Genomic DNA, 23,091 nt, shown 5'->3' on the forward strand with positions numbered 1-23,091 from the left:
AAAAGAAAGAAACACATGTCTTTTGCAGCAACTTGGATGGAGCTGGAAAAGATCATGCTTAGTGAGATAAGCCAGAAAGAAAAAGAAAAATACCAGATGGTTTCACTCATAGCAGGAACATAAAGGACCAGCGGGAAAAATAATAATAATGAACAACTATGTATTAGAGACATTTTACAGGGGTGGAATCGGGGGTGGGGAGGAGTGCATTGGACTGTGGTGATGGCACATGCATGATCTGGTGATGGGAAGCCCACGGGGATTACAACTGAGATGGAAAAAGGCACAAATCGATGTAAAAATAAACTTATATTATTAAAGAAAAAAGTGTCTCCTATTATATTATTACTCACTACTGTCCCCATTATTGTGAAGATATTTCCTAGGTCAAAAGCCCTCATTTTTAAGTTCTATACTCTGTCAAGTCTCATGGGCTCCATTTAAGCATTCACTGACAACCCCAAAATAGAAATACTATTTCCTGTTGATTTGTACATGTCTTTATCACAGATGATAAAAGGCACATTATTTATTTTGTGCTTTTAGCCTGATGTTTCCTTGTCATGTCTTGTGAATGTGACTTGCACGCATTAGCTATTCAATAAGTTGTCAGAAATTCTTAGATCTTCATTTTCCAACTTTCATGTAAATTTGGGATAGAAGTAGAACACTGTGAATGTGATTATGTCTTGGAATTTCCTTCACTGTGTGTCACTCTACATATTACTTATAAAGCTAATATAACATATGTAAAATGGTCATAATAATACCTGCTTCAAAAAGTGTTTGGAGAGCCCTCCCTGGTGGAGCAGCGGGTTAAAGCACAGCAAGCTAAAGCCACTTCAGCATGAGTTCGATTCCTGCCCACCTGTAGGTGATCCACATGGCGCCGCAGACCACTCCTGATCCTCCTGCTCTCCCCTCAGCAGTGCACTTCGTCAGTCTTCCTGTTCTGCTCCCCACTCTATCTCTGGTGAATCCTCTCACTGCCCCTGCACCTCTGGCCTGTACCCCAATTCTGTATGCATAAATAAATAAGTCTTTTAAAAAAAGTGTGCAGAATTACAGATAACTTTTAACCTTATTTCAGATCTGAGAAGAGTGTTTGAGAGTAAATGACAGTTGTAAGGAAGACATGTAGCTGCCATTCCCAGACTCAAATGCAAATTCTCTAAGGTTTAGTTTGTTTCCTTTGTATGATTCCCTCTCTTTCCTCCCTGGCATTTGTAAAGTCTACGTTGTCAATATCAACGTTCCTTTCTGCTCATAGCTGTGTCTACTCAGCAGGATAGTGGATCCACTAGGTCACAAATAAACCTCATTGCAATTCTGTCGTTGCTTGAGACCGGGTATGAACTGATCAGATGTTCCTAGGCATTTTAGCACAACATGAGGGTGGATGAAAATTGGTAGGTGTCCGGCAGGCAGGTTATTGAGTCAAGGTGCAAAAATCTTCACCAAGCTCTCAGATATTTTAAATAACCATGTGCCTTATAAGGAGTCTCAGTCAAATGTACTTGGAGTGACTTCCTCTGTGGTCCCAGGGCAAATTTTGCAACATATCTTGAGTGCCTCTGTGACTTTAATTGGGTTGTTGCTAATAAACAATGAAATGAGGATGCTCAGTTGGGAAAGGGTAAGAAGGTCATAAAAAAAATCTTGGCTATGAACTTTGTGCCAATTATTTGAAAGTTTAATGAACCATGGGCATTAGCACAAGGCATTCTTAAGCTGCCGAGAGCCCTAGTGAATCCAAAGCTGCCTGTTTGGGTGCTTCTTCTGGATTCAAAGAAATAAACTTAGCAAATAGTAAGGATATTTTTGCATCATGGGGCAAAATCTTCCCCACCCACAGAGGGGTGGGGACGATTTCATCACTTTCAAAAAATGATAGGAGGAAAGTGAAAGTTTAAACCTGGCTTTTTAGCTGAATGCCCCCAAACAATCAAATTTTCCACGTTTCTTCCTGTTATACAATTGTGCTCTTCACACTCACTTGCTATTTTCAGACTTGCCAGCTGATGAGGGATTCAAGCTCCTGTTCTCTGGAGTCTGGCTAATTTCATGGAGTTGTATCCTTTCACTAAGTATGAGTCTGAATGCCTGGGTGGAGGGGGGTGAGCTGAGGAGAGGGGCGATGAGTAATTGTGGACAGTGTGAGACCTCATCTTAGAGTTGGTGGCTTTCACCTGTAATGATAGCAGCTTATGCTGAATTTGGAGATTTAGAGAAAAAAAAAATATATAACAGAGCATTGATGTTAATTCAATAAGAAACCGTCCAAGCATTTCTCAAGAAGAAAAGTCAGTGGAGTTTGCACTTATCTGCTTGCTTTTTTAGCCAATGAATCCACTGAGATCTATCAAAACAGTTACATAAAAAGCACAGTAGGACACCAAGATAGATGATAATATAAGTTTGATGAAAATAATGATTTGTATTAATAAAAACCTGCTGTTTTTCTGTTTTATGTGTGACAACTCATTTAATCTGACCAACTACTTTATAAGCTAAGAAATAATCTATTTCACCGGTAAAGAAATGATTATGTATGTCAAGTTAGCTCTCTGATGCATAGAGATAATACACAATAGTACTAAAGTTTGGGTCCAAGCAGATCAGTCTGGGTAAGAACCTCTGGGTAAGAACCACTGACCTCAGGTGTCTCCCCAAGACAGATTTTAGCCTCCAAAGTTACCGGAATAAAGCAGATAGCTTGAGGCCAGGAGAGAGGTCTAATTCTACTGCATGCCTCTGGTGGTTAGCACAAGTACCCAGGAAAGCTTAAGAAACCAAATTCATTACTCTTGAATCCAAGAAAGCATTTAATCTTATAATCAGAATGGAAACATCACGTGAGCTTCTGTCTGATTGGAAAAGAAAAAAGTTAAAGCCAAAGTAGGAGAAAGAAGACTCTCAATTAGGTAAAATATTATTAACACATTGTGGCTAACAATTAATTGATCAGGGAAGCATCTCTACCCTCTTCATTTCCAATGTTACACCGTTTTTGTATCTCAGTTAAATGACTTGGTAGTCCTGAGTTCTAATGAGTGCCCACATTTTGGAAACACTGAAATTGGTTCATGTTTCACAACTATAATTAGAGTCAGAATCAGAAAAGTTCTTAGTCATCTTGGAAAATTCAAGAGTTTTGATTAGGGATAACATCTAAAATTGGTTAAAGAAATAGAGCTGGTGCCATTTTTCTCTCTAGTATGTCTAGTAGACCAGAAGGTAAAAAAGCTTTATGGAAATGGCTACAAAGTTGAAACATTGTGTGTGTGTATATGTGTGTATGTATGTGTGTGAAAGCTAAGGAAGAAACAGAAGACAACAGAGGGCATGCATTTAGACTAAAAGAAATGAACACCATGAGAAGTACACTTGCTCATAAGTGCAAGAAATGAGATCAAAATGAAATGTCTGTTCTGAGGTCAAATACACCTGTGTTATCTTTGGGACAGGAACCTGGGGCAGGTCTCTTCCTCAGTGTCAGTTTGTATATGTCAAAAATTAGAATTGAAACAGAAAATTCAGAACATAGGTCAAAGGTTTAAAGAGAAGTGCTGGTGCAGTGCCTGGTACATGGTGGGTGCCAAGAGCTGTCGATTGCTATTGTTACTGCAACAACACTGACATTTTGATCCCGATAATTCTTTATTGGAGTGGCCTGTTCTGTGCACCATGGGGTGTTCAGAAGCATCTCCAGCTTCCACCTATTAGATGCCAGCAAAATCCTCCCTGTAGAGAAAATCAAAAATGTTCCCAGATACTGCCAAGTGTCTGTCCCCCCATGCCCCCCCACCCCCATTGAGAAACACTGTTCTACTTGAGAACAGGAGTGCAGCATCTTCTGGGTGTGCTGGGCCAAGTTGTATAACATTTCACATTTCATATTGTTTTAAATGAAAGAAAGAAACACACAGGAAAGACACCTTTGGGGCTTTGCCAAATTTCCACTAGGGGTGTAATTTTCTAACTGAATGATGAGTTTCCTGGAATGAAAGGAAATCCGATAAAATGAACAGGCTTGAGACAGATATTCTCCACTAGCCTGTAAATACACCAGGTCTGCAATTGGACAAAAACAACCCTGGGCTCCTATAGATGCAAACTCTGTATGAGTTCATTGAATTTATTAAAGAAACAGCCCATCTCTTTGCTTTACTGGTTAATTGGAGAAACATGGTGCCAAATATGGTGGCAATTAACCCTCATTTAATTGTAATTAAGAACTCACTAATAAGAGGAAGCTGATAGGAAATAAGGATGTAAAATCTGATCAAATGTGTAGATGTGCGCTGGGGACAGTTTAAATGAATTCATTTATTTGCCTTATTTGCGCTGCCAATTCTGGAAAAATGTATTTGTTGATGCAAAATATATAGTGTTTTAGCTAAGAGTTTGCTTAAGATGAGCTGTGTACTTTTTGTAACATCAACACTTCTTGTTTTGGTATGAAGAGGTAGAGAACAGGTGCTCACATATTAGAGCTGAAATGTCATTTTTAAAGAAGATTAATTTATTATTTATATGTAGAAGTAGGGTGTAGGCCAGAGGTACAGAGTGAGGGTGAGAGGATTTACCAGAGACAGAGTGGGGGAGCAGAACAGGCAGATTGACTGAAATACACTGCTGATGGGAACAACAGGTGAGACAGGAGAAGCCTGCTGTGACATGTGGGTCAGCTCCCTGACAGGGGATGAACTCAGGTCATTGCAGGGAAAGTGCTTCCAGAGAAGCTCTTAGTCTTCCTCATTTTAGGCAGAGTTATGCTGCTTCTTCTATACCCCTGTCAGCTCATCTGCAGAAAAATTGTTAATTACTAAAGAATTTCCTTCGCCAGACTGAATGCTTTTCCGTCACCCAGTCATCATTGCTTGGCCCGAAGAAGATACTTATAACCTATCAAAGCATAGTACACTAAGACATGAAATGGGACTGACATGATGAGGGGGAGAGGGGAGAAAGGGCAGGAAAGACAGGAGAGAAGGGGGAGAGAGGAGAGAGGAGGTGGGGGGAAGGAAGGGGAAAGGATGGAAAATGATTTTCAGAAACTTCCGCTGGACTCATAGCTCCAGCTGCAAAATCTGATTTCCCTCTCTATTACAGCCAAGTAAAGATGTGGTTGATAGTGGGTGATAGTTAGGAACCAGCATTCCATTCTTGGAGCATCCAGCTCGGCATCCATCTCCCTTGGTGTTGGCCATAGTTTCAACTCCAAAATGAGAAGCAGTATTTTGTTTAAGGGAGTTAAAGTTTTTGCACTCTTCTAACGGAACAGAAAAGCTTGATTAAACGACTCAGTTTAGCACTTTTGATCTTAAAAGTAGTCTCGAGTGAAGCTCTATCCTCGGAGGTCTTGCCTGGAGGACTGGAGAAAAAGTAGAATTGTGAAAGTTACAGCCCATTAAAGGAAGATGCCTACAATTTTCCATTATGGGACTAAAATACTACCCATAATAAAAGTAATGCCATTTATAGTGGCACAATTAGATATTATTCATGTATCACTTGCTCTGTGGCTTTCCCTGTGCAAGGCACTTGGCAGGTGCTATCTCTTCCATTCCCTTGTGCAGCTCTGCGATGTAAGTGCTTTTATTAACTTCATTCTAGAAACGATGAGCAGGCTTCTAATGGTGCAAAAATAGGTCATACAGGGGATTAAAACCCAGGACTCCATAACTTAACCACTGCCCAGAAGGTCAGTGGATTAACATGAGTCTTGCTTTGCCACTAACTTCTTCTCTGCCCACAGATGAGACCTTCTCAGGGACTTATTTTCCAGTGCCTCCAAATGAGCTTTAAATGTCATCTCCAGAATGGGGATGAATCTAATTGCTCAGGATTGTTTTGAGTCCAGATGGGGGAAGGTTTGGAAAGCACTGGATATAAGGCAAATGTGAATATAGTTCCACACTATGCCTGCCTCGGACATAAATACATCTAGTGACTTAAATCACCATTGAACAGCCTGGTTCCCTTTATCACCTGATGTACACAATCCCCTTCCTTTCTTACAAAAAATCTCTCTCTGTCTCTCTCTCTCTCTTTTCCCCTCTTGGGTTAGCAACCTGGCTCAAACTCAGGCTGTTGAGGTGATAGAGCTGATATAACCCCTAGGCCATCAGGGAGGCCCTCCCACAAAAATCTTACTTCGGATGGTAATCTCCTTAACTCCTAGAATAGTTGCTTTAAACCTAACTTCTTACAACAAGGATTTATCAAAATGTGGAATGGTGTTTATAATATTCTGAGAGTACTCTGTCAGCCCCGTAAGATATTTTTTCAATCTACTTTAAATAAATATTTAAAAAAAAAAACACACAAACAAAACTAAAGCTTCCCAATGTCACTATTTGACATGCGATCTGAAACTGGCTCAGAACTTCTTGCCACAGAAATCTAGCTGGAGATTGGCTTTAAAACTCTACTGTAAGGAACATGACACAATGATATAACCAGATGTGACATTTCAATTTCACAATCATGTACCATGCAGGTGGCCGCTTCTGCTTTCTGAGAACTGATATTTACTCATCTGTAGAAAAGGCACTTACTGTAGTGATGTACAGCAAAGGATGATTCCTTTCGCCTGATTTTCTCACTACTGTGCAACTCAGCATATTAACAATTATGTTACTTCTAAAGACATTCAGATTCTCATTTTCACTCAAAGATGCGGAATCTTATCAAGCATACTCTAGAAAAAGGCACCTTTTTAAAGTAGCCAACATGGGGGAAGGGAGTAATTATAACAAATCAAAATCAACAGTCAACTATAAACTAGAGACAGTCTTCGGGGGTAAGGAGGGGAAGAGGAAACTGGATCAAAACAAGGGTGGGAAGAGCACAGGGACTATATGGTACATGGGTGAACTGGTGGTGGGAACTCTTTGGGGACCACATACTCCATGATACAGCACAGCATACGCTGCATAAAAATGAAGAATGATGTGTGTGTGTGTGTGTGTGTGTGTGTGTTGTATATATATATATAGAATATATATATATATATAAAATATATATATATATTTATAAATAAATAAAAAATTATAAAAAAAAAGTAGCACCTGATAAGCTACTTGCTCAGAACTGCTTGTTCATGTACACAAGTTGGTTGTAGTAATCACTGTCACCTTCCCTGTGCAAGAGGGCTCAATGGCAGCACAGGCATGGGTTCAGTTGTTCTAGTATCATGGACTCATGGCAGACCTTCCTTAACTCCAAACTTCTTTTGAAGGTAATAAAAACCCTTTATGATAGTCAAAAGAGATGAAAAGTCTGGGGGCTTTAGGGCTTCATTACTCTGATTCCAGAGTAAGTGAGACAGTAGCTGTTGAGGACTACTGCAATTAATGTGGGCCCACATCCTCCCCTCGACCTTGCAGCACGCTGCATGCCAGGATCTCAGGCTCCATTGCATGATGTGCTGAAGCTGGGGCCTGTAATTGGAGAGACCTGGGGTCAAACTCTCTGTGCTCTGATTACTGGTGATGTGACCTGGGAGAGTTTGGTAGCCTCTCTGAGCCTCCCTTTCCTTGTCTATAGATGTGAATGACAATATAAGCAGGGCTGTTGTACTGAATCAGCTTTGCACAGTCAGAACTCAGTCAATACGGCCTAGATCATTATCATTCTTGTCACCACAGGTACTATCTTGGTCACCTGCCTGCACTCTGGTCTTATTTATGAATGATGTATAATGTCAAGGCCTACGAGACTAGAGAGCAAGATAGGAATTGATCAATTTTGGGGTATGTATGAGTTTAGACAGATACCTAACTTCTATAAACTGCTGAAAAGCCTTCCTGTCACCAAAACATGGTAACCCTGTTGTTTTAGATTAGACATTTATTTGAACTGGTGAACCCAAATTATAGAATGACCAAAAAAAAAAAAAAAATGGCAACAAGAACAGAGTTATTCAAGTCATGTCCAGTAGGACTTTTTCTCAATAAACAGGATTTCTTTTAAACTTACAGAATTACTGTGAACACAGGAAACACACATTACTGTATGCTAAAGTTTCCTTAAGTGTGAACCCTCTTCTTTTCATTTTACTTTTGGAGATCTATTTAGTTATGCATATAGAACTGGGGTACAGACCAGAGGTGCAGGGATGGTGAGAGGATTCACCAGCGACAGAGTGGGGAGCAGAACAAGCAGATTGATGAAGTACACTGCTGAGGGGAGCAGTGGGAGGGTCAGGAGAGGTCTACCATACCATGTGGGTCAGTTAGGGATCCTAGGATTCAACTTGCATTGAAGTGGCTGCTGATAGCTTCATAGTGCTGAGACTTAACCCATTGTGCCACCAGGGAGGGCCAGTGAACCATTTTGTAATCTTGTCCACGTGGTGAAATTGATTAAACCAGTTCTTCACAATTAAAGTTGGGGTACAGAGCCCCCTTCCAGCTCGCCTCAGCCTTGGCATGGAGCCATGTGAATTGCTACACTTTGCCATTCACAGCTGCAAGGGTATCATGCTGAGCTCCCCACATTCACTCTGCTTCTGTGACTCCTAGGACTCAGGCTCATTTTTAAATTAACTTTTATCTGTTAAGTAATGAGCACGTCAGCTTTTTAATATCACAGAAGTTTCATCTAGCAACCTTTCCTTTTTTATTACTAGAATTAGCTCCTCCTCCCCCCACCCCCTCCACGATGTAATAAAACAAAACCTACCCGAAGCAGTACACAACTCAGGATTTCATTATATCCTGCTTGATGGGGAATACTATTTAGACAGAGATGAGTAGTATGCCCTCAAGATTATTTCATATGAGGAAAATGTAGTTTTATATAGCAAAATAGATCTTTTCCTACTTGATGGGAAACTAGCTGAGTCAACGTCTCTGTGGAAGTCAGGACATTTCCTGGGACTTTGCAATGCTGTGAGTGGCTGTATACCTGCCTGTGGGCTTACACAATATAGCGACGTCCAGGTTGTATTGCTACACATCACCGGGCCCAAGTTAGGGGGCTCTGCTAAAGATAACTTGAAGCCATTAAGACAATCAGCTCCAATTTGAAGGAAAAAATGACATCTGCCTACAGGTTTGAAGGAAAACTGACACCTGCTCAGAGGTTACAGTTTTGTTGAATTACTTTATCTCAGAAAAAATATTAAAGTGTTATGATTCTGAGTTTCCAATCTCTTCAAATTTAGCCACCACATTCTCCAAAAAAGGAATTTCTCTAAGTCACCCTTCAAATTCTGTTTATTTTAAGGTTAGTTCTTCATAATATAAAGATTAGAGATCTGTAAAACTTATTTTATTCACAGAGATCCTGAAAGAATTTTGAAAATCTCTGTTTACTTGTATGAGGTTGACACTAACTTTATCTTTACAAACTTTAAAACTGACTCTTGAGAACTGATCATAGATCTGAGGCAATAGGAGGGGAGAAGGGAGGCAGGTAGGTAGAGAGGAGTGAAGCAGGCTTGGGGAGGAGGGCCCAATGGACTGTGATGGAGGACTAGGGGTGGTGGAATGCTATGGTGACCATATCTGAAGGGAGAAATCTTGTTTTGTGAAAAAACAAACAAAGTTGTAAAATAATGGTATGTCAGTAATAAAATAAAAATAGGTTTTTATTATACCTGAAAATACTTACAAAGAATATAATTTCTGGCATATTGTAAGTATTGATACTTGAAAATATCCCTATTGTATTGAGTTATTTAAATTCTTGTAACTGAATAGTTATTTGCTACTTTCAATCATTCTTTAAAATAGTGGGCAAGTTTCTTTTTGCTGTTGGAAACTTCACATGTTCCTCTCCTTCTCTTCAAACTTGTATTACTCATTTCTTACAGAAATATAGGCATATCTATAGATAAAGGTTTATTTATGCATACAGAACTGGGATACAAACCAGAGGTGCAGGGGCAATGAGAGGCTTCACCAGAGACAGAGTGGGGAGCAGAACAGGCAGATCAATGAAGTACACTGCTGAGCGGAGCAGTGACAGAGGTCTGCCACATCATGTTGGTCACCTCCTGGACCGGGGATCAAACTTGCACTGAAGCGGCTACAGCTAGGTTGCAGTGCTGCGTCCTTACCCACTGCGCCACCAGGGAGATCCCGACTAGTATATTTTTTATACTGGAGAGCATTTAACCCTATGATATCTCTTTGTAGAAAACTGCATATAAATTTAAATTACTTTTACTTATCCATGATGTTAATACTTTAGATATTAAAAATTTACTTTAAGTGAGCACTGCAAATCCTAATGCATAATTGTCTCAAAAACATAAATATATTATAAATGCATTATAAACTTCAGTAAATAATTAATCAATTATTTAGGTCATCAAAAATATTTAGATCATCAAAATGAAGTCTTTAATGACCAATCACTTGCCATGTAGACTAGGACTTCCAATTTTATTGAAAGATAAAACTTGGAAAGCTCTTTAGATGCAAAGGGCACATTACCCAGGCATTAGAATCTTCTATTTTGTCAACACCAACACCAGCATGGTGTTAAAATGTTCTGCATCCTAGCAATGTGTGATGTAGTAACATTTGGTGGAAAAGAAGGATGATTTCTTTTATAAAATGGGAGTATGTGATTAAGAAAGAACAAGATATGGTTAGATAAAGGTTTTCTCGGAAGATAAATTTTAGGCAAATACACATGTGAATGTCGAGACATTTATTTTCCTCAAATTATCATGTTTGTGTGCCCATCTGAGAATTTTTGTGTTCTCCTAGCTGTATGTTTGTCTATCTTTAGCGCTGCTGGACTAAACTCCTTAACCTATGAGAGTTTTTGAACCATTATTTAATGAAAAAGAAAATGAGGGAGAATTGGGGACGTGGGCAGAGAGTGAAAGAGAAAGGGAAATTTTCAGAGATGAGCTTTATCTTCAGACTCAACAAATCCATCAGACTCAACAGTCTTATTCAGGCTAACAGAATAATGCACTTCAAATGAGCACAGGTCACATTGTCTCAATAACCAATGAGTTGCATATAAATCTCTAGCAAATCTCCTTACTCTTTCCTTGTTCTCATGAGATTTCCAACCATTTATTCAGAGGACTTTTTAGCAAGTTTTGTGATATTTTTCCAATACAGGCCACAAAAGAATGACAGACACCATGTTTCTGTTTTGAGATTCAAGAAATCTGGATGAAAAAGAATATGAGCTCTTTTAAAGTACTTACCCTGAGGGTGTGGGTTAAATCCAAAGCCCTTGAAGAATGGTAAAAGGGAATTAGAGGGTACAAGAAAGTTATTTCAAAAAGCAATCAACTTACAATGAGTGGACCCCGGTTGTTTTCTCGGTACTTGTTCTGGAAAAAAATGTAAACGACAGTGGCAGCCAAGGAGTAGAGGAAGGCGAAGACCGCAACGGTGACGAAGAACTCTGCTGATGAAGAGGAGTCACCAATCAGGGCCAGCTTCTGTCGCTCCTTCCCCTCACAGGTAGGCACCTCAAACGTCACCTGGTGCAACCTAAAGTGCCAGATTTAAGGAGACATTCTTTAAAGTCTTATGGAGACAAAATAAGGCATGATGTGTCTATACGTGTTAAAGCAGTGAGGTGATTCCAGGGCTTCATGGCATGTGCATGGGACAAGTTCATTAATAAAATTGCAGTGATAGCTGAAATGTGGAAGTACATACTGTAGTTAAACCTCATTCCATTGAGTTTCACAACTGCTTAGTCTTGTTAGAGAGAGAGAAGCAGGGAAGGGGGAAGGGATCCTGGAATGATGGGAATTTCGACTATGCTGGCCTCTTGTTTAGTCTCCAGGGCTTTCTCACTGTATGAGGACTCAACCAACAACTTTATTGATCCACCGGGCTTTACGTCAGATCCATATGTCAATGTCTTGGCTTAGGGTCTTTTCATTGACTGTTTCCTTTTCCTAAATCGCTCTGCCCCCTGACATTTCCCATGATGGCTGCTTAACATTCAGGTGTCAGCTTAAATGTCATTGCTTGAGAGATCCTATTCCTGCTCATTGATCTAAAAATATTTTAGATGTTTTCCTTTGATGTTCCTAGTACATCACCCTGCTTGATGTCATTTGGGGACATCACCAGCCACACTGTCTTGGTTAAGTATTTAATAACTTGTTTTTGTCCAGTCTCTTTTGCTTCATCGGTGACTGTGAGAATCTTCATTTTCTTCTCTGTACGTCCTAGCTGTTAAATACTTGTTGGGTATTCAGTAGCTAGGACTTGGACATCTGACTGAACATACTTGATTCTATAAGATGACTGATGAATCCTAATTTACTTTAACTTCTAGAAGTTTCATTTTAGAGATAAGTCCTATAGTGGCAGCCTCCAGGCTATGTATATTACTTAATAGAGAAAAGAAGTAGGGGATCCACTTTTTGCTCAGAAACACAAACGACTGTGTTTCAGCCAGTACTGCATATCATGTTGTGAACTTGGTGGTAAACCATATTTTAATATAGAAGCCTAAATTCTACTTTTTCAGGAAAGACTAAATTATGCCTTAAGTACCAGAGAGGCATTCTGAAATAGAAATGAATGAGGCTTAGCAATGTCGATGAAATACCACCGTATGCTTAGGAAGTATTTTCCACACTAAGTAAAACTTTACTCTTTGAAACAAATTTACAGATTTGCAGATTTGTCATGTACACTGTCTTACAGCTCTGGTAATGATGATAATGATAAAATAATAGCAACTAATATATTGAAGCATTTCCAGTGTGCCAGATATTGTTATATATATATAGTTTAATCCCTGTGATAACCTTATAATGCAATCATGTTCTTTCCCACCCCCATTTACACAGGAGAAAACAAACTTAGAAAGGTTAAGTTATTTGTCTTGTCATGTAGCTAATAAATTCTAGGCCAGAAATTTAAATGTGTGTCTGACTCCAGATCCTTATTTTAGAACTTCAATTAAGTTAGCCTGTTCCTGTTAAATAAATAGAATATTAACCAGGATGAATGTTTGTGAAATGAAGTTCATGGACCACTAGCATCAGAACCACTAAGAGACTTGTTAGTAACATAGGTCCCAAGACCTTGTTAGACAAGGTTCAAAATCTCTCGTGCAATAACCTGCTTGAAACCCAAAGCTGGAAAGTCCAGCTCCCCTAAGTCCCTTATTTTTCAGAAATACAGTCTGCTTTTGTTATTTACTACTTGACTTAAGAAAGAATTATTGACATAGTCAATAATTTTTTTTTCTGTGTATAGAGAAACTCCTTTTGTTTCTTATCAAAGTGTACAACTGTAGTAAGATTCAGGAAAATAGAAGCATTGTTTCATCACATCCCCTTGCAGAGATATTAAACTATTTCTCAACAGTTTGGTTTGTAGGACTGGTGACAATAAAATAGATTATAAAAGCATTCGTGTCAGTTATTTGGATACAGATAATTTTCAGATAATGTACATCCTTTATGCATTATTTTGTAATGTATGATTGATGTAGAAAATTGTGAACAAGCAACTCCACAGCTCACACAATGGCTACATGCTGGTATGGGGAACAGGAGAACTGGGGTGGGCCTGCCCATATTATATACCAAGTTTAGAGGGCTTATTGAGAAGTGGCCTGAGCTAATCTGAGGGTGATGTGGTTAAAGTAAGATTCCCTCTATGAGTGATTTTAAAGATGTAGCTTGAAAAATGATTAGAAATTATTTAGAAGGAAGAAAACACAATGAAATATGACTTTATACCCACTAGGAGGGGTACAATAAAAATATCTTAAGATTGGAAGAACGATCTTGGTGAGGTTAGACTGTGGTAACAAGTTGAGATTATAATAAGAAGCTCCAATTAGAAACACTGGAAATTTTGTACATTGCTTGTTGAGAATGTAAAATAATACAACCACTTTAGAAAACAGTCTTGTCAGTTCTTCAAATAGCTAATCACAGTTCTATCATGATCTGGCAAGTACATGCCTAAATATATATTGAAGAGAAATGATGACATGTTTCTGCCCCAAACTTGTACAAGAATGTTTACAGCAGTGTTACTCATAACAGCCAACAGTGGGAATAACAGGGATGTCTTTCAACTGGTGAACAATAAATAAAAGGAAGTACAGCCTTCTGCTGAAATATTATTTGTGGACAAAAAGACACCAATACCTACAGCAACATGATGAACTTTGAAAACATGTAGGTGAAAGAAGTCACTCACAAAGGACTACACATCATGTCATTTCACTCCTATGAAATGTCTCAATTTTGCAAACCAGTGCAGACAAACAGTAGGTTAGTATTTGCTTAGGGCTGGGTAGGAGTGGGAGATGGTAAGGGGTACAGAATTCTTTGTGGTCAAATAAAATTTTCTAGAACGAATTTTGCTGATGGGGCACAACTCTTAATATACCAAAAGCCAGGAAATCGTACATTCTAAATGAATGCATCGCATGGTATGTGAAATGTGACTCAACAGCAAAACTGTTGGAAGAGATAGGAAAGAGATAATACCAAGACCCTACATAGGAAAGAAGCACAGCACCTGTGGGAAATGGAACTTAGCTTGGGAAGCTGGAAATGGTAATATAGGTGAAGAGTCCGGATGTGCTGGAGAAGTGGTCAGGACCCCTCCCCCCCGTGGTATCTTATGGGCCAGTTTATAGACAGACTTTGGAAAGATTTTCATATAAAATGCAACAAGTAAAGCAAAAAATAACAGGGAGTATCATGGTTCTGCTGTGACTATTTAACAAGTTACACGCTCACTTTCCAGGTACCTGGATACACCTCAGGTTCCATCATGCTTCCCCCACTTCAGCTCCTCAACTAATGTGCACAGGACTTGTCTGCAGTCTTGTCAGGAAGTGGGCCAAGGGGGGGCGGGGGTGGAATTACATAACAAGTTTATTTCTGTGTACTCGACTAACTATCAGTCATTTCCCCCATTGCTAACATGCTAATTAATGCTACATTATTTTACATATATATATATCTACATATATATATAAAACAGATTCTTCAAAGCAATAGTTACATACATATGCATGAATGTATCTTTTATTTTTGAAGGTGAGAAGTCACATAGTCAGCATGTATTTAGCATCTGTTCAATAAAAGCTGGAAAAACTGGATGGACAGAGTATGGTCAGTGTGGAAGCTGAGTCTGGCCACTCTGATCCCGTGAGGGTCTAGTCAGGGAGCAACTGCTGAGCCCACAAAGGGGCCAAATCCAATCTGTTGATTTCAACTGTATAATTTCCTTCTTGGCTGACCTGACTCAATCAATGGGTAATTGAATTTCACTGAGTTGTACTGCATGGTGTCTATCAACAGAAATTCTCCATGTTAGAGGGTGATTATGTAATTGTTTACTTCGGTAATAATACTTAAATCCAACCTTTTGAGCATTATTCTGATGCTTCATGTAAACTGAGGGAACCGCTGGGTCCAGGTTTTCCAGTTCTGTTTGTAAGGCCTGGGAAAATACTAAGCAAGTGGTCTTGCTTTATTAATAAAAACACTGAAGAGAGTAATCATCAACAGTGAGGCTTGGAGTAGAGTGAGTCACCTGTGGCCACTGGTTAGTGGAAGGCAGGGCTAAGTCTGGCATGATATGCATTGAAGGACAAACCCCCACTCACAACTACTGTACATTTCTGCCTCTCTGGTTTAAAAACTACAGCATCCTTAGATTTCAATTTGAATGCTTGTATAAAAACGATCAAGTCAGCTTTCCCAGGCCAAACAACCTCATGGCACACTGATAGTTTATACTGAATGTGATTCTAAACCAACATTCATTATGCTTCCACCTGGTGGTCTATGTCTATAAATGGCACAGTTCAATCCCCACAGCCCACTCAAGAGGAAACCATTAAAAGCATATTAGTTTTTAAATTTTGTCCAGATTTATTCTAAATTTGCCTCAGAAGCAAGTATCCATAGGAGGCAAATGAGCCTATTGTATGATGTGTTGAAATTGAGATCAACACAGGTGTGTGTTCTTTGAAGGAGCGCCCTGGTTTTCGTAGGCAGCAAGTGCCCTGATGTGCATCTGGTATTAAGACTTTTGCAATGTGTCTGTCTTTCACCAGGAGTAGAAGAGAATAGAACTAAAGTCCCTAACACTATATCTGGGGGTGACCTGGTCCAGGATAGTAATGACATGTCCCATGGGTGGTGATGCTGCCCAGGAGCAAACGTGGGAGGCATTAAGGGAGTAGGTGGACAAGCTGCTGTCACTGAATTTCCGTAGTGGAAATTAAAGTGATGGAGAGGAGACCAGAGGGCAGCTGGCAATTGTGGCAGTGAGAACATTTCTCTTTCTTGGGTCATTTTCTATAGGCCCTATTTCAATCCTTTTTACCAGTTGAAAGAGATATTAATCCTCTTGCTTCATTTTTTTCTCAGTATGAAATATTGGCCTTTGTTTCATTTCAAATCAACTTTTCTTTTATTAGTCATATCTGTATACTTTTATAAAATGCATGTGTATACAATTACACCCTCAGTCTGTGTGACTCACAACATACATTGCTATAAAATCCTGAGAATCTACACTTTCACCCACGACACCTTTGTTTTTCAACCTTCCCCTTTTTATCAACAAGGAAGTTGGTGCTTAGTATCAAAATCAGTGCAGTAGACCTCTCCTGTCTCTGCTGCTGCTTCCTCTACAGTGTATTTCAATAAATCTGCTTTTTCTGCTTCCCACTCTGCCTCTGGTGAATCCTCTCACTCCCTGCCCCCCCACACCTCTGGCCTGTACCCCAGTTCTACACAGAACTAAATTTAAAAAATCATCAGCACGAAGATGAGGCAAACTTAGAACACAGGCTTTCTGATATGCAGCTCTAGGTTAATTTCACTTATGGTTCACATACCATTTGAAATTTTTCAGATCACTGGATTCTTCATGATCAAGCCCTTTCTTTCAGGAGGAGTTTATTTATCCCTGTGTGCCCTTATCCATACTAACATGGAAAGGCAAAGAGAAAGGAGGAATGGGGCTAGAGATTACCTATATGATAGGAGAGGACCAGTCCTCTTACTGCGTTTTCTTACTGAAACTGAACGTGGCATTTGGCAATGCTATTTATGATAACAATAAAGATTTCACTTCTAACACTATGATGCTAATCATGTGCAGACTGGGCCACACAACATGCCAAATGCTTCTGTATACTACTCACTCACCCTTGCAAACTTGGCGAAGTGGGTGTTATTACTCTTGTTTTTGGGTTGTGGAAAGAGGAACAGAATGATTTAATGACTTGTTAAAATGAGGGCATTGTTAAGAGTAAGAAGCTCTTATTTTAAAGCTCTCCTATGAAAATAAATATAATGCTATTAACTGTTTCTATCATATATGAAAACCGACTGATCACATACTAACTGACTCCTTCATCAGGGCGGGGTGTTCTGTTGTAGCCAGTTCTCTCTTGCCCTCATTTTTCAATAGCTGAGTGGACATATGATGAACATGTGGGGACTGTGACCATCTGTTTCACTGACCCTTGGATCAGGGATGATTTCAAACCAGCCCTAAAGACTCTGACACTGAAAGAGCAAGGCTTATTTTATGCCACCAGCAACTCTAAAAATACGTTTCACACAGTGATCAAAACTGTGCGAATAGCCCGACTTTATAAACTCTCATGCTTAGGGTGTACTGAGGTGGAAAAGGCATAAGACAGATGCAAGGGAGAACTGAGAGAAGTTTCCAGCAATTGGAGTAAGGTTTACTAAGGTTGGGAGCAAGTCTGAACTTGCAAAGGAGAATGAGGAGTTTGTCCAAGAAGCAGGATTAATGAACTGGAAGTTGAAATGGGTCAGTATACCTAGGATGCTGCTATTGACAAAAAGGCTTATTACAATATCAAAGCAAGCAGAATTTTTGACAATCTTGTTCAGAAACATCTTTCCAGGGGTATGACGGGGCATTCACATGATGCTGTGTGTTCCCAGGAAGGGCACTGGACATAGCAGTAACAATAGCACTGCTCTGTTGGTCCTATGCAAGGACCTCCAGCTTCCATATCTGCAGGTAAATGGCATTGTTTTGGCAGCCAGAATCATTTTTTTCCAGACGTTTTGGTCCTAACCTTGGTTGAATCAAAACCCATCTCATCTCCAAGGCTTGCAATAACAACACATATTCACTTACCATATTTTCTTAAAAAACAAACAAAAAAAAACTAAAGACAAAATGTTTGTAGGTTTTTAAACACATTGGGCATTTATCCCTGATGTGATTATGTGTTAAGTGTGTTAAAGTTTATTGTCTCCAGAGGAAGAACTTTCCATGACATTGTACGCTTTCCATTTTACCATTAGAAAAGAGAGTATTTTTTAAGGTAAGTAGTAAATATTGAGTGGAAGAAACTGAACAAGACATTTGAAAAAGCAGTCAAGGCTACTGTGAACAATACTCTTTTCTACATAATTAATTGTCTGTACAAGTGACTGGAAAATGTGGCCCCTCCCTTCACCCCAAGCATGTGGTTGTCCTCACTATGACAGATTTTTATCCCAGAAAGACATTTAAACAATTAATTGAAAGTGTATTCTGCCAAGAAGAATCTTTTCAAATTTAACACCCTTCTTATACTCACTCATTGGCAGTTAGATTTATATGCATTTCAACGTAAGAAGGTAGACTCTGGAGTGGTTCATAAGGGTCAGTGGAGGCTGGGCATGGGCTGGAGGGGAGCTACTGAGAGAAGGAAAATTCTATAAAACTCATACAGTGGCTTGCAAAGAGGCACTGCTGTTCTCATGAAGCTATGATTTATTAATTTTAGTTTCTTCAAATAGGATTTGAGTCACAGAGAACTCAGACTATCTCCAAATAGTCAAATTAAAATAGATATGAGGACATTATCTAGATATTTCAGGGAACCTCCTCTTTTCTTGTTTGTCTTCTCTGAAGTAGGATACTCAAATGAATTATGAAGAAGAAGCAGTGTCAGGTTTTGTTTTTTAATGCAGGAAAAATTTCATGTCTTTCTGACTCTTATTTGTCTCATCTGCAAAATGAAATGAATGAACGTACCTATAGTTCATGTAAGCTTTTTCAGGCTCAACTGAAATATAGAATAGTTATATTTGGGTATATACTAGATATGGAGTATCTAGTACTTGGGTATAATTGCCAATTATACGGTTACTGTTATTAGGTGAATTGACAATACCTTCTAATATTCAAAAATCAAAATGTAAGTCTAATTACTGAAGTTGATTTTAAAAATCCAAATACTTTATAAAAGTAGATTTCAAAGACCTAGAAACACGGCATATTCTATTACTTTGCTGTTGTATCAAAAAGTCAGTCTATCAAGCAGTTTATCTGGTCATTTTTTGGTGGTTGTTTCTTGCTTTCATTTAATTCTTTATATAATAACTGACCCTGTTGAATGTTCAAGATACGAACCCAGCAGAATGCTTGGTTGGTAGGAAATTCAATATATCTGCCAGGTTATAATGATGAAACAGTGAGTGCTTATACATACAGAACAAAGTGCAATCTCCTCTAAACCACTGAAAAGCTAAGTCCTGTCAAATGGCTATGGAATTGTAAATTTTCAATTCTTCAGTTATTAATATTGCCATAAATACACAAATTCATTTTGGAAAAAAACTGTCTATGACACCAGGAAACACTGTTCATTTTAGTAAACTAGGAACAGTTTGTTCAACATATTTATCATCTCGGGATGGAAAAAGTGCTTTTTATTGTCAGCAAATATAATATCACCCATGTTTCCATTGCTTTGCCAGCAACCAGAGAATTAATCATACTGTTTTCAAGTTGCATTTGGAGCATGACATGTAAGAATTCATTTTCTGCACAGCAACAAGAAGTCTTAAGAACATAAATGAGAGCATGTCACTCCCCTACACAGTACTCCCTTCCAATAGCTTCCTCATACATTTAGGGCTATAACCAAATCCCTTATTGTGGCCACAAAGGACTGATATCGCCTGGATATTACTCACTTATTTGTCACCGTGTACACTTGTGAGCTCCTCCTTACCTTCAAATTCGCCACCACAATGTCTATGATCAGTTTTACCTTTTTACTTAGGTCTCAACTCAAATGTGACTGCCTCTGAGAAGCCTCCTGAGACCACCTGACCTAAAGGGCATTCCTCATCTTGTTATTCTCTAACCCACTATCCCATTTTACTGCTGCTATTGAATTAATTTTATCTACTGTTCTTATCACCTAATGTCAAATTTATCTTGCTCATTTGCTAACTTGTGTTTTTTCTTTCTTTTGCACTAGACAATAAGTAGCATGAAGGTAGTGATTTTATTTATTTTATCCACCTCTCTATTACTGAGTACCAGGTTGCATCTGCTTCATAATAAATACCCAATTCATGTTTGTTAAGTGTTTCTTAAGAAAGAAGAGACATAGGGAAGGAAGGAGAAAGAAAGGAGACTAGAGAGAGGAAAAGAAACCACCAAATCCCATTAAATTTATAGAATTGATCTTGCTACTGGAAACTAACCTTGCTTCTTATCTCATGAATTGTAGAGGGATGCCAGGCCTTGTGATAGAAAAAGTATAATTGGAGGAACTGTTATCATTTAGAAAATGGAAACAGCTTGTCACATAAATTCTGCAATACCTTGGAGGTATGCCTCCCTCCCTGTCTTTGTAAATAACTGCACGATGTACCTCACATGCTACATTTCCTTCACACCCTGAGTAGTACAGTTATTATTCTATCGATTCTACAGATGGGGAGACTGAGGTTAAGCATAAAGAGAGTCAATGGAATATATCTAGTCTGTTTAGAGAGATTCTTGTTGTGCAGCAGGGGATTTTCCTTTTGCCTCATGTTTTATACTTCTCCAGCAAACTGGGTATTTAGCTTAGGTGAAACCTAAGCTAATTCCCTAATTCTCACAGGGGGAAGGAATAGCTTTTCAAAATATTTGTTACATGAGAACTAGTTTGTTAAAAATTAATTGCCTGAAGAATCAATTTGTCAAACTGTGAAGGAGATTTTACCTGTTTTGCCAAATTTTTTTTTTAAAGATTTATTTGTTCATACAGAACTGGGGTACAGGCCAGAGGCTCAGGGGTGGCAAGAGGCTTCACCAGAGACAGAGTGGGGAGCAGAACAGGCAGATCGATGAAGTACACTGCTGAGGGGAGCAGCGGGTGGGTCAGGAGAGGTCTGCCATGCCATGTGGTCACCTCCAGGGCAGGCGGGAATCGAACTCATGCGGAAGTGGCTTTAGCTTCTCAGTGCTGTGCTTTAACCTGCTGCGCCACCAGGGAGGGCCCTTTTTTTCTTTTTAAACTGACTTTTGAATCTTTATTTTTGTTTTATACTATATTTATTATACATATATTACATAATTTCTCACTTTCTACATTTTCTCATCTCAGTTGTAATCCCAGTGAACTTTTCACCACTTCACCCTTGTGCCATCATCATAGTTCCATGAGCTCATCCCACCCCAGTTTTGATCCTGTTCATCTCTCTTCTCTTCCCCCATAGAATGTCTCTGGTTTATAGTTGATATTCATTTTTACTTAATTACAATTAATACACACACACACATTTTTTTTTCCTGATCCTTATACTCCTGCTGTGAGTGAAACCATCCAGTATTTTTTCTCTCTGGCCTATTTCACGGAGTGTGATCCTTTTCCAGCTCCATCCATGTTGACGCAAAGGGCATGAATTTGTCTTTTTGATTACTGAGTAATATTCCATTGTGTATATGCACCACACCTTGTCTTAGAGGCCAGTGTCACTTTTGTCTTGCCTACAGAGGTGAATGTAGTGCTGAGAATAGACTTTATTCTTCAAGCTTCTAGGAAAATGAATGAAATGGTTCGCTTCTTTACCCATTCTGGTCTACATAAATGTGTTTTCAGGCAATCTTCCATTATATCCAGCTTGGATCCTTCTTGCTTAACCACACTAGTTTCCTGAATGTCTCCAAATAACTCACCCAAATTTGGACAAATCTTCAAAGAAAGGCATTATTACACAATGCTTAGCCAAAATTTGATTGGAAAGACTTCAACTTTTCTAATGAGGCCAGTGACACTATTTATAGAAGGCTCAAAAGTGTAAACAAGTCTTAAATGATATTTAATCATTGGAAAGATTTCAAACAAAACAAATAGCCTTCTATTATTTGCTTCTTGATTCACAGAACATCTAAATGGAAGAGAACAAGCTAAATCCAGATCCTTCACTTGGTATTTAAAAAATCAAGGCCTAAACCATGTGAACATATGCTACAAATAAGTCTTGCAAGTGAATTTATGGTCAAAATTTGTGTTTAGCTTTGTAGAAATAATGTTTCTGAAAACTCTAGGTTAGCATTCCTAAAACTGTAGCTTAGTTAACGTAGGGCAGACCCTTGCAGATATACAAACAGCCCCTGCCCCTCACCCTGCTCTGGGGTTTATGATATCAAAACTATTCTTAGTAAAACTATGATATTATTTATCATTTTCATTACCATTCTTGTACAGTGGAATTTCACACTCACATTTTGTAGGCTGCAACCACTGTTCTTATGGCTAATGGAAAGTGTACTTGATATTTCTATACTTTATACATTTCTCAGTTTTGATTTTTAATATGGTAAATATTCTTGGACACTCTGCTAATTAAAAGGCTTATGTGTTTTTAAATGAAGAAGGATCTCGGGACTTGACATTGAAGAGTGGTGGTTCTGATCATGACGATTTTACTCACCCCCCAATTATTTCATTTTTCTTTTACTCATTTAGTGTGTGTGTGTGCATAGAAGAATTGGGGTGTTGGCCAGAGGTACAGGGGGTGAACATATTTATCAAGACAAAGTGAGTATCAGAATAGGTGGGTTGACTGAAACATATTGCTAAGGGGTGCAGTGGGTGAGACAGCAGAGGTCTGATGAGCCATACGTGCCCCAGCTCCCTACCTGGGGATCGAACTCATACTCTTTTGCCTGTTTTTTTTTCTTTTATTCTGTTAATTTTTTGACAATTCAAGTAATAGGGGCATATATGGCCAGATTCTGGTTTTCTTTTTATTCACAGATATCAACTGAGTTCTTTTTTTTTTTTTAAAAGATTTATTTATTTATTCGTACAGAACTGGGGTACAGGCCAGAGATG

General features: G+C 38.8%; 1 protein-coding gene across 1 annotated transcript in view; it reads right to left on the reverse strand.

Moving 5' to 3' along the window:
* The window catches only part of SYNPR (synaptoporin), a 135,346-nt gene that overhangs the window by 35,125 nt on the left and 77,130 nt on the right, over nt 1-23,091 (reverse strand). The window contains exon 3 of the mRNA XM_004676009.2: nt 11,279-11,477. Coding sequence (XP_004676066.1) covers nt 11,279-11,477 — 199 coding nt within the window. The remainder of the gene's footprint in view (nt 1-11,278; nt 11,478-23,091) is intronic.

This window comes from Condylura cristata, unplaced genomic scaffold (genome assembly GCF_000260355.1).
Source record: "Condylura cristata isolate star-nosed mole 26May11 unplaced genomic scaffold, ConCri1.0 scaffold00004, whole genome shotgun sequence".
NCBI classification, from domain to species: Eukaryota; Metazoa; Chordata; class Mammalia; order Eulipotyphla; family Talpidae; genus Condylura; species Condylura cristata.